Consider the following 15,025-nt stretch of genomic DNA (forward strand, 5'->3'; position numbering starts at 1 on the left):
ATAGTGATGTGCTGGATGTGTGTGTGTGTGTGATGTTTTAATGGTGATCAGTGATAGTGATGTGCTGGGTGTGTGTGTGTGATGTTTTAATGGTGGTCAGTGATAGTGATGTGCTTGATGTGTGTGTGTGTGTGATGTTTTAATGGTGATCAGTGTTAGTGATGTGCTGGGTGTGTGTGTGTGTGTGATGTTTTAATGGTGATCAGTGATAGTGATGTGCTGGGTGTGTGTGTGTGATGTTTTAATGGTGGTCAGTGATAGTGATGTGCTTGATGTGTGTGTGTGTGTGATGTTTTAATGGTGATCAGTGATAGTGATGTGCTCGATGTGTGTGTGTGTGTGTGTGTGTGTGTGATGTTTTAATGGTGATCAGTGATAGTGATGTGCTGGGTGTGTGTGTGTGTGTGTGTGTGTGTGTGTGTGATGTTTTAATGGTGATCAGTGATAGTGATGTGCTTGATGTGTGTGTGTGTGTGTGTGTGTGTGTGATGTTTTAATGGTGATCAGTGATAGTGATGTGCTGTGTGTGTGTGTGTGTGTGATGTTTTAATGGTGATCAGTGATAGTGATGTGCTGGATGTGTGTGTGTGTGTGTGATGTTTTAACGGTGATCAGTGATAGTGATGTGCTGGATGTGTGTGTGTGTGTGTGTGTGATGTTTTAATGGTGATCAGTGATAGTGATGTGCTGGGTGTGTGTGATGTTTTAATGGTGATCAGTGATAGTGATGTGCTGGATGTGTGTGTGTGTGTGTGATGTTTTAACGGTGATCAGTGATAGTGATGTGCTGGATGTGTGTGTGTGTGATGTTTTAATGGTGATCAGTGATAGTGATGTGCTGGATGTGTGTGTGTGTGTGTAATGTGTAAATGGTGATCAGTGATAGTGATGTGCTGGATGTGTGTGTGTGTGTGTGTGATGTTTTAATGGTGATCAGTGATAGTGATGTGCTGGGTGTGTGTGTGTGTGATGTTTTAATGGTGATCTGTGATAGTGATGTGCTGGATGTGTGTGTGTGTGTGTAATGTGTAAATGGTGATCAGTGATAGTGATGTGTTGAAGTGTGTGTGTGTGATGTTTTAATGGTGATCAGTGATAGTGATGTGCTGGGTGTGTGTGTGTGTGTGTGTGAGATGTTTAATGGTGATCAGTGATAGTGATGTGCTGGGTGTGTGTGTGTGTGTGAGATGTTTAATGGTGATCAGTGATAGTGATGCGTGGATGTGTGTGTGTGTGATGTTTTAATGGTGATCAGTGATAGTGATGTGCTGGATGTGTGTGTGTGTGTGTGTGAGATGTTTAATGGTGATCAGTGATAGTGATGCGTGGATGTGTGTGTGTGTGATGTTTTAATGGTGATCAGTGATAGTGATGTGCTGGGTGTGTGTGTGTGTGTGTGTGAGATGTTTAATGGTGATCAGTGATAGTGATGTGCTGGGTGTGTGTGTGTGTGTGTGTGTGAGATGTTTAATGGTGATCAGTGATAGTGATGTGCTGGATGTGTGTGTGTGTGTGAGATGTTTAATGGTGATCAGTGATAGTGATGTGCTGGGTGTGTGTGTGTGTGTGATGTTTTAATGGTGATCAGTGATAGTGATGTGCTGGGTGTGTGTGTGTGTGTGTGTGATGTTTTAATGGTGATCAGTGATAGTGATGTGTGTGTGTGTGTGTGTGTGATGTTTTAAAGGAACACTCCGACTTTTTGGGACTTTAGCCTATTCAACTTATCCCCCAGAGTTAGATAAATCCATACATACCTTTTTCATCTCCGTGCGTGCTATAAGTCTGTTTGACGCACTCACCGCTAGCCTAGCTTAGCACAAAGACTGGATGTAAATGGTTGCAGCTAGCATACTAATCCAAATAAGTGACAAAATAACGCAAACATTTTCCTATTTACATGTTGTGATTTGTATAGTCACAGAGTGTACAAAAAACAAAGTCATATGAGACACAGACATATTTTAACCGTATAAATACTGGGAACTATATTCTCTGAAGGCGAAGCACTGCTACTTGGGCGGAGTGATAACCGCAGCACCTGAGACGCGCTCTGAACGAACTCTCTGCTCCTCACCTCGGCGCGTCTCAGGTGCTGCGGTTATCACTCCGCCCAAGTAGCAGTGCTTCGCCTTCAGAGAATATAGTTCCCAGTATTTATACGGTTAAAATATGTCTGTGTCTCATTTGACTTTGTTTTTTGTACACTCTGTGACTATACAAATCACAACATGTAAATAGGAAAATGTTTGCGTTATTTTGTCACTTATTTGGATTAGTATGCTAGCTGCAACCATTTACATCCAGTCTTTGTGCTAAGCTAGGCTAGCGGTGGGTGCGTCAAACAGACTTATAGCACGCACGGAGATGAAAAAGGTATGTATGGATTTATCTAACTCTGGGGGATAAGTTGAATAGGATAAAGTCCCAAAAAGTCGGAGTGTTCCTTTAATGGTGATCAGTGATAGTGATGTGCTGGATGTGTGTGTGTGAGATGTTTTAATGGTGATCAGTGATAGTGATGTGCTGGATGTGTGTGTGTGAGATGTTTTAATGGTGATCAGTGATAGTGATGTGCTGGGTGTGTGTGTTTTGTGCACAGAATCCAATGAATCCTGCCATGGATTTCACTCAGACGCCTCCGGGAATGCTGGCGCTCGACAACATGCTGTACCTCGCCAAACTACACCAGGACACGTACATCAGAGTAAGAGCTCACAGTCAGAACCATTACCTCTGTGTATTTCTCAAGCACTGTGCGCTGTAATATTATTGTATAGTATTTGTCAGATAGCCATCAGAGTGAATTAAAGCCAGTTAATTTAGTTCCCAGTATCAAACACAAGTAACATTATTGAGCCAAAGCGTGTTTGTTTAAATAGAGCCAGAGTTACAAAAATCGCTGTGAACAAGAGTGATAATGCGACTGAATGTCAGTATAACACTGAACTGGATCAACAGGGCTTCTCAGTGCACTGCAAAAAAGGCTTTTCTTACTTAGTATTTTAGTGTAGTTTCCAGTCCAAATATCTATAAATTCTTAAATCAAGATGCATTTACTAGATGAGTAAAATGACATAGGATATTATGTCCTGTTTTCCAGGGGAATTCATACAAATTAAGTGAGTTTTTGCTTTAAAAAAAAAGCTAAATTATCTGCCAATGGGGTCAGAAAAATAATCTTAATTCAAACAGAAACAAGATAATTTTTCTTACCCCAGTGGCAGATCACTTTGCTTGTTTTAAACAAAAACTCACTTAATTTTTATTTATTTCCCCAGAAAACTAGTTAATATCTTATGTAATTTTACTCAGCTAGTAAATGCATCTTGATTTAAGAAATGTTTGATATTTGGACTGGAAACCAGACAAAAATACTAAGTAAGAAGATCTTTTTTTTGCAGTGTGAGAGTCATGTGACGTGGTGTGGTGTGTGAGAGAGTGAGAGAGAACTTTTCACAGTATGTGTACTTACAGTGTACTTGTCTTAGTGAGTACTGGGTAATATACGGTAACTACAGGGGTTAAGGTTAGGATCAGGGTTAGTACCCAGTTATTATTACCGAGTTATTGTAATTACTATAATAAGTACATAGGATGTTCTTGGGGAAAAGGACTGTAAAATAAAGTGCTACCACTATGAGAATAAACATTTACAAAAGTTTAGTTGAAATACTAAGTTTTAAAAGACCTAAAAAGTCTAAATGATGACATACTAAGTAAAAATTATGACTTAAATTTCATAATTATGCGATGAAAAGTCGAAATAATGAACATTTAAATTTTTCTTGTCATAATTTACATTTTTTTCATCTCTAATTTTGATTTAGTATGTCATATTTTTGACTTTTTGTCACATGGTCGTGCTTCTGTGTTTCAGATAGTCCTGGAGAACAGCAGTCGAGAGGATAAACACGAGTGTCCGTTCGGTCGCTGTGCGATCGAGCTGACGCGTATGCTGTGTGATCTTCTGCAGGTCGGAGAACTGCGTAAGTGTGTTCTGCGTGTTCTGTTATCTGTGCATTGTATTGTTATTTGCATCCTTCTCCTCCTTGTTTTACGAGATTTGAAACGCAGCTGAAAACTGTTTTTGAAAGAATCCTCTCCACTTTCAGGTCGACTTTTAACTGGGGCAATTTTTCCACTTATTTTAAATATTACGTGTGTAATATTAGTGTGTGTGTGGTCTGTGTAAACGTGAACTGGTTTGTCTCTGCAGCGAATGAAGGCTGTAACGACTTCCATCCGATGTTCTTCACGCATGAGCGCGCCTGGGAAGAGTTCTTCTGTGTGTGTATTCAACTGCTCAACAAGACCTGGAAAGAGATGAGGGCCACTGCTGAAGATTTCAACAAGGTGTGTGTGTGTGTGTGTGTGTGTGTGTGTGTGTGTGCGTGTGTGTGATGGGTAGATTTAGGTTAAGTGTGTGTGTGATGGGTAGGTTTAGGGTTAGTGCATGTGTGTGTGTGTGATGGGTAGCTTTAGGGTTAGTGTGTGTGTGTGTGTGATGGGTTGGTTTAGGGGTAGGGTTAGTGTAGGGGGACGGAATACACAGTTTGTACAGTATAAAAACCATTACACCTATGGAATATCCTCACAAGTATAGCAAAACAAAGCTGTGTGTGTGTGTTTCAGGTGATGACGGTGGTGCGTGAGCAGATCACCAGAGCTCTGGCCATACATCCTCCGACACTGGAGCAGCTGCGGGTGAAACTGCGCACTTTGAGTTACGCGGAGATCCTGCGTCTGCGTCAGTCTGAGAGAATGACCCAAGACGACTTCCAGTCGCCTCCCATAATGTGAGTTATTAGAAACTTCCAGTCGACCCCATAATGTGAGTTATTAGAAACTTCCAGTCGCCTCCCATAATGTGAGTTATTAGAAACTTCCAGTCGATCCCATAATGTGAGTTATTAGAAACTTCCACTCGAACCCATAATGTGAGTTATTAGAAACTTCCAGTCGATCCCATAATGTGAGTTATTAGAAACTTCCAGTCGATCCCATAATGTGAGTTATTAGAAACTTCCAGTCGATCCCATAATGTGAGTTATTAGAAACTTCCAGTCGATCCCATAATGTGAGTTATTAGAAACTTCCAGTCGCCTCCCATAATGTGAGTTATTAGAAACTTCCACTCGATCCCATAATGTGAGTTATTAGAAACTTCCACTCGATCCCATAATGTGAGTTATTAGAAACTTCCACTCGATCCCATAATGTGAGTTATTAGAAACTTCCAGTCGATCCCATAATGTGAGTTATTAGAAACTTCCAGTCGATCCCATAATGTGAGTTATTAGAAACTTCCAGTCGATCCCATAATGTGAGTTATTAGAAACTTCCAGTCGCCTCCCATAATGTGAGTTATTAGAAACTTCCACTCGATCCCATAATGTGAGTTATTAGAAACTTCCACTCGATCCCATAATGTGAGTTATTAGAAACTTCCACTCGATCCCATAATGTGAGTTATTAGAAACTTCCAGTCGATCCCATAATGTGAGTTATTAGAAACTTCCAGTCGATCCCATAATGTGAGTTATTAGAAACTTCCAGTCGATCCCATAATGTGAGTTATTAGAAACTTCCAGTCGCCTCCCATAATGTGAGTTATTAGAAACTTCCACTCGATCCCATAATGTGAGTTATTAGAAACTTCCACTCGATCCCATAATGTGAGTTATTAGAAACTTCCACTCGATCCCATAATGTGAGTTATTAGAAACTTCCAGTCGATCCCATAATGTGAGTTATTAGAAACTTCCACTCAATCCCATAATGTGAGTTATTAGAAACTTCCACTCGATCCCATAATGTGAGTTATTAGAAACTTCCACTCGATCCCATAATGTGAGTTATTAGAAACTTCCACTCGATCCCATAATGTGAGTTATTAGAAACTTCCACTCGATCCCATAACTTCCAGTCGATCCCATAATGTGAGTTATTATAAACTTCCAGTCGATCCCATAATGTGAGTTATTATAAACTTCCAGTCGATCCCATAATGTGAGTTATTAGAAACTTCCAGTCGATCCCATAATGTGAGTTATTAGAAACTTCCACTCGATCCCATAATGTGAGTTATTAGAAACTTCCACTCGATCCCATAATGTGAGTTATTAGAAACTTCCAGTCGATCCCATAATGTGAGTTATTAGAAACTTCCAGTCGATCCCATAATGTGAGTTATTAGAAACTTCCAGTCGCCTCCCATAATGTGAGTTATTAGAAACTTCCACTCGATCCCATAATGTGAGTTATTAGAAACTTCCACTCGATCCCATAATGTGAGTTATTAGAAACTTCCACTCGATCCCATAATGTGAGTTATTAGAAACTTCCACTCAATCCCATAATGTGAGTTATTAGAAACTTCCACTCGATCCCATAATGTGAGTTATTAGAAACTTCCAGTCGATCCCATAATGTGAGTTATTAGAAACTTCCAGTCGATCCCATAATGTGAGTTATTATAAACTTCCACTCGATCCCATAATGTGAGTTATTAGAAACTTCCACTCGATCCCATAATGTGAGTTATTAGAAACTTCCAGTCGATCCCATAATGTGAGTTATTAGAAACTTCCAGTCGATCCCATAATGTGAGTTATTAGAAACTTCCACTCGATCCCATAATGTGAGTTATTAGAAACTTCCACTCGATCCCATAACTTCCAGTCGATCCCATAATGTGAGTTATTATAAACTTCCAGTCGATCCCATAATGTGAGTTATTATAAACTTCCAGTCGATCCCATAATGTGAGTTATTAGAAACTTCCAGTCGCCTCCCATAATGTGAGTTATTAGAAACTTCCACTCGATCCCATAATGTGAGTTATTAGAAACTTCCACTCGATCCCATAATGTGAGTTATTAGAAACTTCCAGTCGATCCCATAATGTGAGTTATTAGAAACTTCCAGTCGATCCCATAATGTGAGTTATTAGAAACTTCCAGTCGCCTCCCATAATGTGAGTTATTAGAAACTTCCAGTCGATCCCATAATGTGAGTTATTAGAAACTTCCACTCGATCCCATAATGTGAGTTATTAGAAACTTCCACTCGATCCCATAATGTGAGTTATTAGAAACTTCCACTCAATCCCATAATGTGAGTTATTAGAAACTTCCACTCGATCCCATAATGTGAGTTATTAGAAACTTCCAGTCGATCCCATAATGTGAGTTATTAGAAACTTCCAGTCGATCCCATAATGTGAGTTATTATAAACTTCCACTCGATCCCATAATGTGAGTTATTAGAAACTTCCACTCGATCCCATAATGTGAGTTATTAGAAACTTCCAGTCGATCCCATAATGTGAGTTATTAGAAACTTCCAGTCGATCCCATAATGTGAGTTATTAGAAACTTCCACTCGATCCCATAATGTGAGTTATTAGAAACTTCCACTCGATCCCATAATGTGAGTTATTAGAAACTTCCAGTCGATCCCATAATGTGAGTTATTAGAAACTTCCAGTCGATCCCATAATGTGAGTTATTAGAAACTTCCAGTCGATCCCATAATGTGAGTTATTAGAAACTTCCACTCGATCCCATAATGTGAGTTATTAGAAACTTCCACTCGATCCCATAATGTGAGTTATTAGAAACTTCCACTCGATCCCATAATGTGAGTTATTAGAAACTTCCACTCGATCCCATAATGTGAGTTATTAGAAACTTCCAGTCGATCCCATAATGTGAGTTATTAGAAACTTCCAGTCGATCCCATAATGTGAGTTATTAGAAACTTCCAGTCGATCCCTTAATGTGAGTTATTAGAAACTTCCAGTCGATCCCTTAATGTGAGTTATTAGAAACTTCTAGGCCTAAGTTCCTCTGATGTGTGTGTGTGTGTGTGTGTGTGTGTGTGTGTGTGTGTGTGTGTGTGTGTGTGTGTGTTTCTGTGTCCGTCAGTGAGCTCCGTGAGCGGATCCAGCCGGAGATCCTGGAGTTGATCAAACAGCAGAGACTGAACCGTCTGTGTGAGGGAAGCTGCTTCCGCAAACTCGGCAACAGACGGAGACAAGGTGAACCTCACTTCTGCTGACGTCACTCATTTAAAGGGATAGTTCACCCAAAAATTTTTATTAGCCCATGATTTACTTGCCCTCAAGTCATTCCAGGTGTATATGACATTCTTCTTTCAGACAAATACAATCGGAGTTAAATAAAAACATATCCTGGCTCTTCCAAGCTTTATAATGGCAGTGAAATGGCCATATATTTTGCATCTATCATCATAAAAGTGCGTCTATCCATCATAAAAGTGCATCTATCCATCATAAAAGTGCATCTCTCCATCATAAAAGTGCATCTGTCCATCATAAAAGTGCATCTGTCCATCATAAAAGTGCATCTGTCCATTTTTGGGTGAACTATCCCTTTAATGTGTGTTTGTCTGATGATCTTTATTTCCTCTCACAGAGAAGTTCTGGTTCTGCCGTCTGTCGTTGAATCACAAGGTCCTTCACTATGGAGATCTGGACGAGTCTCCGCAGGGTGAAGTGGCCTTCGAACTGCTCAGCGACAAGAGTGAGTCCATATACAAGCACTCAGTGTTATTAGCATGTGCTGAACAGTCAATGAAGGTAAAATTATGCCATAGAGAATCGCATGCGCATGGTAAGATTTGTGAAAGTTTACATAAGATTCCAATATGATTTGCATTCTTCTGACTTCTATTTTTACGCATTTACACTTTTGGCACGTTTTTTTTTTTTGCCAAAATACGTACATTTAATTTACACTTGCAGTCTTATGATCACTTTCTCAAATCTAACCCTGCACATGTGATTCTTTATGGTATCATTTTACCATCATATCAGTGAACTAAAGTTCTTTCCTCGTCGCACAGTTCCTGTGTCGGATATGAAAGCAGTTCTGACCGGGAAAGACTGTCCTCACATGAAGGAGAAGAGCGCGCTCAAACAGAACAAGGTCAGAACTTCATCCTCATCCTCCGTTTTGCTAACGTTCCCATTAAGTCATGAAAGCATAATTACTGAATGTTCTCTGAACGTTCAAAACATCCCGTTTTTTAAATGTCTTAAAGTCCCCCTATTGTGAAAATCCAGCTTTCAATGTTGTTTATGTGTCTATGTGGTGTTTTTAATATGCTTTAAGACAATCCATGTGTAAATTCATAAGTCGAGTTTTTTCTGCTTAAAACTGCAGTGAACCAAAGACAGTCTCAAAAACACGGTTTGAAATCGCTGGTGTTTCTAAAGAATTACATATTTAAACGAGAAAAAAGTTTCTTCATGCCTTAAAATATCTTGAATGTAACTCGACACCCTTGCCTCATTTAGTATACGCAGTTCTATGAATATGCAAATGAGCCCCGCCTCCACTCACTCACTCACTCAGAGATCCACTGGTGGACGATCACACGTTGATCTGATTGGTTACAAGGTAGTTTGTGACGTCAGAAACACCAGCGATTTCAAACCGTGTTTTTGAGACTGTCTTTGGTTCACTGCAGTTTTAAGCAGAAAATACTCAGCAATGCTGTCGACTTATGAACTTACACATGGTGTGTGTTAAAGCAGATTAATAACACCACATACACACATAAACTACATAAAAAGCTGGATTTTCACCACAGGGAGACTTTATTTAACATTACTGGAAGAGCGTTATTTGTTCATAACTCTGAGAGAACGTTCTGAGAGTGTGTTACTGTTAATGTTTCTGCATGATGAAGACACACCTGAGGTGTTTGACTGTGTTTGCAGGAAGTGTTAGAGTTGGCGTTTTCCATCCTCTACGATCCTGATGAAGCTCTCAACTTTGTGGCACCCAACAAATATGAGGTGAGTCTGAAAAACAGCACAATTAAATCACAATTATGTTCCTCATAATTTCTTCCTCATTTGTTTCCTTGGTTAAAGATGATTGGCATCTGTGTCTAAATCCATGTGATCACTTATATCAATGTTATATATCATCATATCGTCCAGCCCTAACACTTGTGTAGTTTTTTTGTCAGTGTTTGTTCAAATCTAGTTGTTCAGTTAATCTCAAGCTCTTTCCCGTTTAAGATGTGTTGTGTGTCTTCGCATCATTCACACTGAAAACCAATGATGCCACTCAGTGTTTTTGCCACTCGGTGTGTGTTTCTGCCACTCAGTTCCCTTTCAAGGGAACTCGAGCTGCGTCAAGACACGGTTGGAACGCCTTGCGTGATTGCGTCGTGAAGCACGTGTAAAATCAGTCCAATGGAAAAATGAGACGTCAGAGGAAGCTATAAAGCACCCTTGCGATCATACCACATTAGCTTTGTTGCCTTCAGCAAGCGCTGTCTGTATTTGTCTTTTGTCTATTTATTGTTGTCTGTCTCAGTATCTAGATATATATTATGGAGAAACAAGAATTCAAAACGTTGTGTTGTTCCTTACCCTCGTGTTATCACGGGTGGGGACGCGCATCAGTTCTGCGTTGCTTGTTTGGGAGTAGAGCATACCCAGTCAGTTCTCGAGGGGGCTGACTGAGTTGCGTGAGGTTGTCTGTTAATCACCTCGCTCCCGCCGGGCGTTCTTCGAGGAGGACGGTTCGGTGCGCGCTTCCCGAGGCGCGAGTCCCACTGCTGCCGAGGCACAACTCTGCCTTCACGTGTTAGATCCAGTGCCTTATCTCGGGGAGAAGCACGCGCTGCGGTTTCTTCTCCCCGGGATGAGACACTCGTGCTGCGATCTCCAGTTCCGAGGAATTGGTGATCGTTAGTGTTTAAAAAATGAAGGATATATATATATATATATATGAATAAAGCAGATGTGTGTAAGTTTTCAATGAATAAATAAATAAGTCAGCTCATAACTCTGTTGTATAAAAAGGAGGTTTAATTTTGTGCTGATTGCCAAGTTAAATAAAAAGAGAGGTTTTCTGGCCAGCTGAATATTATGAGAGTGAGAATATAAGTAAATCTCTATATCTCAGCCTCCTCGTCGGGGATTGCCGTTTTTTTTCCTATCTCCACACTGAGGAGTTGAGATCGTGGAATAAACCGGTTTCTATTTTATGTGTTTATCCCCAAAACTTCTACTAAAGTAATGTTTTGGGTATTAAATATCATAGTATGACAGTGCCTTGGGTTAAAGAGACACTTACTGCTATCTCTCTCCCGAGTCGGCGTCATCATTACCCCGACGTTATCCACCAGCCATCATAAATAATAGATAAATATTTTTAGGCAGCATTGGTGGGTAAAGTATATAAAGACATGGATGAGTGTGAGGATGTGAGCACTGACGCTATTCGAGAATTGCGTCACGCAACAGATAAACTATATGGGGGAGGGACGGTTTCGAGAAATCGTTTCTCCTCTGCGTCCTCTGGGGACACGCATACACTCTATGGGCTCTATTGTAACGCTCTGAAACGCAAGTGTCAAAGCGCGAAACGCAAGTAACTCTGTGGGCGGATCCCGGCACTGTTGCTATTTTCCCGGCGGGATAAATGACTCTTGCGCCCGACGCAAATCTAAAATGTGTGTGTCTGAAGTCGCTTCATTACTCATAGGTGTGGTTTGGGCGTAACGTGAAATAAACCAATCAGAGCGTCCTCTCACATTCCCTTTAAGAGCCGGCGCGCTTGTTCCACGGCGGATCGCTATTATAACGGCGGATTGCTATTATAACGGCGGATTGCTATTATAACGGCGGATCGCTATTATAACGGCGGATTGCTATTATAACGGCGGATCGCTATTATAACGGCGGATTGCTATTATAACGGCGGATCGCTATTATAACGGCGGATTGCTTTTATAACGGCGGATTGCTATTATAACGGCGGATTGCTATTATAACGGTGGATCGCTATTATAACGGCGGATCGCTATTATAACGGCGGATCGCTATTATAACGGCGGATTGCTATTATAACGGCGGATTGCTATTATAACGGCGGATTGCTATTATAACGGCGGATTGCTATTATAACGGTGGATTGCTTTTATAACGGCGGATTGCTATTATAACGGCGGATTGCTATTATAACGGCGGATTGCTATTATAACGGCGGATTGCTATTATAACGGCGGATTGCTATTATAACGGCGGATTGCTATTATAACGGCGGATTTGCCGGCGCACGCCAGGAGCGGTTCACAGCCGAGGAGACCGACGCTCTCGTCAGGACCGTAAAACACAGAGAAGTGACATTGTATGAGGATGATGGAGAAACACACACAAATTATCTTCGGTTAAACAGGCGTATAATTTGGGTAGTAAATGTGTCGCCTAATCTAGATATTTTTTTATTTTTTATCTAGATAGATCTTTTTCACATCTTCACGGACACAACAATGATTTCCCTCATGTGTTAATATTTTTCCTTGTAATAATGTATGATTTGCAAAAATGAAAACTGCTGCATCTGTTTATATTAGAGAATCAATGTGTATGCGCGTTAACATTATGGCCAAGCACGCGTCCTTAAAATACCATATCACTAACGCGCAACGCGCCGCTGTCTTTAGACTGTTTTTTTCCTGGTCAGTGGCGCAATTGCTTTCTAAAACTGGAAAATAGCACCAGGGGAGTTTTGCGCCGGAACACGCTCCTCTTTGCACTGAACGAGTTCATTCCCTAATTTACCGACGTGCGTCTGTGGAGGGAAGAGTCCGCTGTGCGCGGGTGCAAAATATTAATGATACATGCGTCGGTGTACAGTCAATTGCGCTGGGTGCAAGATAGGGCACTATATGCCATGTGACCACAGTGGATTCTGTTGTTTTGAATTTGTGATATTTGTTCTTTAAATTTAACGTGATATTGATATTTGTTCATTTGTGATATTTATTCTGTAAATATGTATCAGATAAATTACGTGTTTCTGTGGAACAGTACTGCATCTGGACCGATGGACTCTCGGCTCTGCTGGGGAAGGAGTTGAGCAGTGATCTCACACGAAGTGACCTTGACACGTTAATGAGCATGGAGATGAAGCTCCGCCTCCTGGACCTGGAGAACATCACCATCCCCGAGGCTCCGCCCCCTGTGCCGAAAGAGCCCAGCACATACAACTTCACATATAACTACGGATGAGACGACGCTCGTCCATTTAAGCAGTGTGTGTTTCTGTGTCAGAGGTGAAGTGTGTCACTAAGATACATTTTCTTAAACGGCAATCTGTTTGTGTGACACACTTCACCTCTCAGCTAGTGTATGTGCCTATACTACACATGAACTATGAGAGTATTTTTTCAGTTCCTTTTCAGATGTTTGCCAGGCAAGAAAAACAGAAAAAGTATTCGAGTCATTCTGTGTTTAAACATTGTAAGGCATCTACTTCCATGTGCTGATGTGATGTTAAAAGCTTATATGAGTAACAAAACTGAACAACTAGTAACTTTGTACCCGTCCGAAGATAACTAATATTTACTGACGTTTGCTTTTGTCAATAGAAATATATTTTTGTACTTGATGTGAAAGACACTATATGATACATTTGCATGAAGCGGAGAAAGAACGAAAGTGCAAGAAGATGGAAATGTGTTGTTCTGCTGATTTTTGACTCGTAGTCGATGTTTAACAGGATCTGCTCTGTGATTCAAATATCACCTGCCCCTTCCAAAACTGTATGTGATAATAATAGCCATAAGATTTCTTTTGGGTTATTTCTTTGTTACAGGGAGAAACACCTGCTGCTGTTTTGTCTTCTCTCTTCTCTCTTTCATATTTGCTTGCCATGGAGTAAAGTTGAAAACACAGAGAACCCAGAGATAGATCACCGACAGAGGTTTAATGATCTGCTTCATTATAAGCCTGTGACGGCTGGTCGTTTTTGAATGTTTTAGTGGCAGGTATCAGTATTTGGGTTGAAATATTGTACACATTATAATTATGTAGTGCCTTCAGAAAGTATTAATTCCCCTTTATTTCTCACTGAAGAGAAGGTTTTTGATTTGTGAGTGTTTTGATTTTATTGTTATTGAATGAATACTCAAATATTTCAACATTAAAGGGTGTGAATACTTCCTAAAGGCCACTGTATGTGAACTGTATATATTGTGCTGCCTTTATCATAGTAATTGCAATGGATTTGTGTGCAATAATAAAATTTGTTAAAGTCATAGCTTGATATTTGTTTGTGATTTTTCATAATTCATTTGATCTGTGCTGCACATCCACTAAAATGCAATTATAGACAAACCATCTATTCAACAGCCCGTCGTGAATGATTCCTTATATATTATTTTTTTTACATAAAAATGTAATTAAATCAACTTTTTATAATATCATTTAGCCGCAAGAACAGTTTAACTCTTATTTATACCAGATAGCGATGACCCCATTTATGCAGTAATTTAACTTATTTACACCGTTACATGAGTACAAATTAAATGAATAAATAAAGATAATACAGTAACACTTTACAACAAGGTCTCATTTGTTAACTGTGTTGTGTTGTGTTGTGTTGTGTAGTGTTGTGTAGTGTTGTGTTGTGAAGTGTGTTGTGTTGTGTAGTGAAGTGTTGTGTTGTGAAGTGTAGTGTTGTGTTGTGTTGTGTTGGGTGTGTAGTGTAGTGTTGTGTAGTGTTGTGTAGTGTAGTGTTGTGTAGTGTTGGGTTGTGTAGTGTAGTGTTGTGTAGTGAAGTGTTGGGTTGTGTAGTGAAGTGTTGTGTCGTGTAGTGTTGTGTAATGTTGTTGTGTAGTGTAGTGTTGTGTACTGTTGTGTTGTGTAGTGTTGTGTAGTGTTGTGTTGTGTAGTGTAGTGTTGTGTAGTGTTGTGTAGTATTGTGTTGTGTAGTGTTGTGTAGTGTTGTGTAGTGTTGTGTAGTGTAGTGAAGTGTTGTGTTGTGTTGTGTAGTGTTGTGTAGTGTTGTGTAGTGAAGTGTTGTGTAGTGAAGTGTTGTGTAGTGAAGTGTAGTGAAGTGTTGTGTTGTGTAGTGTTGTGTAGTGTTGTGTAGTGAAGTGTTGTGTAGTGAAGTGTTGTGTAGTGAAGTGTTGTGTAGTGAAGTGTAGTGAAGTGTTGTGTAATGTTGTTGTGTAGTGTAGTGTAGTGTAG

General features: G+C 40.1%; 2 protein-coding genes across 2 annotated transcripts in view; both read left to right on the forward strand.

Annotated features, from left to right (window-relative positions):
- elmo2 (engulfment and cell motility 2) overlaps positions 1 to 14,091 on the forward strand; it is a 36,085-nt gene extending 21,994 nt beyond the window's left edge. The window contains exons 13-22 of the mRNA XM_079597595.1: positions 2,603 to 2,707; positions 3,881 to 3,989; positions 4,220 to 4,356; positions 4,636 to 4,799; positions 7,932 to 8,044; positions 8,442 to 8,549; positions 8,872 to 8,954; positions 9,752 to 9,829; positions 12,863 to 13,047; positions 13,170 to 14,091. Of these exons, the coding sequence (XP_079453721.1) occupies positions 2,603 to 2,707; positions 3,881 to 3,989; positions 4,220 to 4,356; positions 4,636 to 4,799; positions 7,932 to 8,044; positions 8,442 to 8,549; positions 8,872 to 8,954; positions 9,752 to 9,829; positions 12,863 to 13,047; positions 13,170 to 13,320 (1,233 nt within the window). The 3' untranslated portion in view covers positions 13,321 to 14,091. The remainder of the gene's footprint in view (positions 1 to 2,602; positions 2,708 to 3,880; positions 3,990 to 4,219; positions 4,357 to 4,635; positions 4,800 to 7,931; positions 8,045 to 8,441; positions 8,550 to 8,871; positions 8,955 to 9,751; positions 9,830 to 12,862; positions 13,048 to 13,169) is intronic.
- Positions 8,074 to 15,025, forward strand: part of LOC306990463 (uncharacterized protein) — a gene marked incomplete at its 3' end in the record, with an annotated part of 318,552 nt that continues 311,600 nt past the window's right edge. The window contains exons 1-2 of the mRNA XM_079597339.1: positions 8,074 to 8,179; positions 8,264 to 8,325. The remainder of the gene's footprint in view (positions 8,180 to 8,263; positions 8,326 to 15,025) is intronic.

Source organism: Phoxinus phoxinus (genome assembly GCF_949152265.1).
Source record: "Phoxinus phoxinus genome assembly, chromosome: 22".
NCBI classification, from domain to species: domain Eukaryota; kingdom Metazoa; phylum Chordata; class Actinopteri; order Cypriniformes; family Leuciscidae; genus Phoxinus; species Phoxinus phoxinus.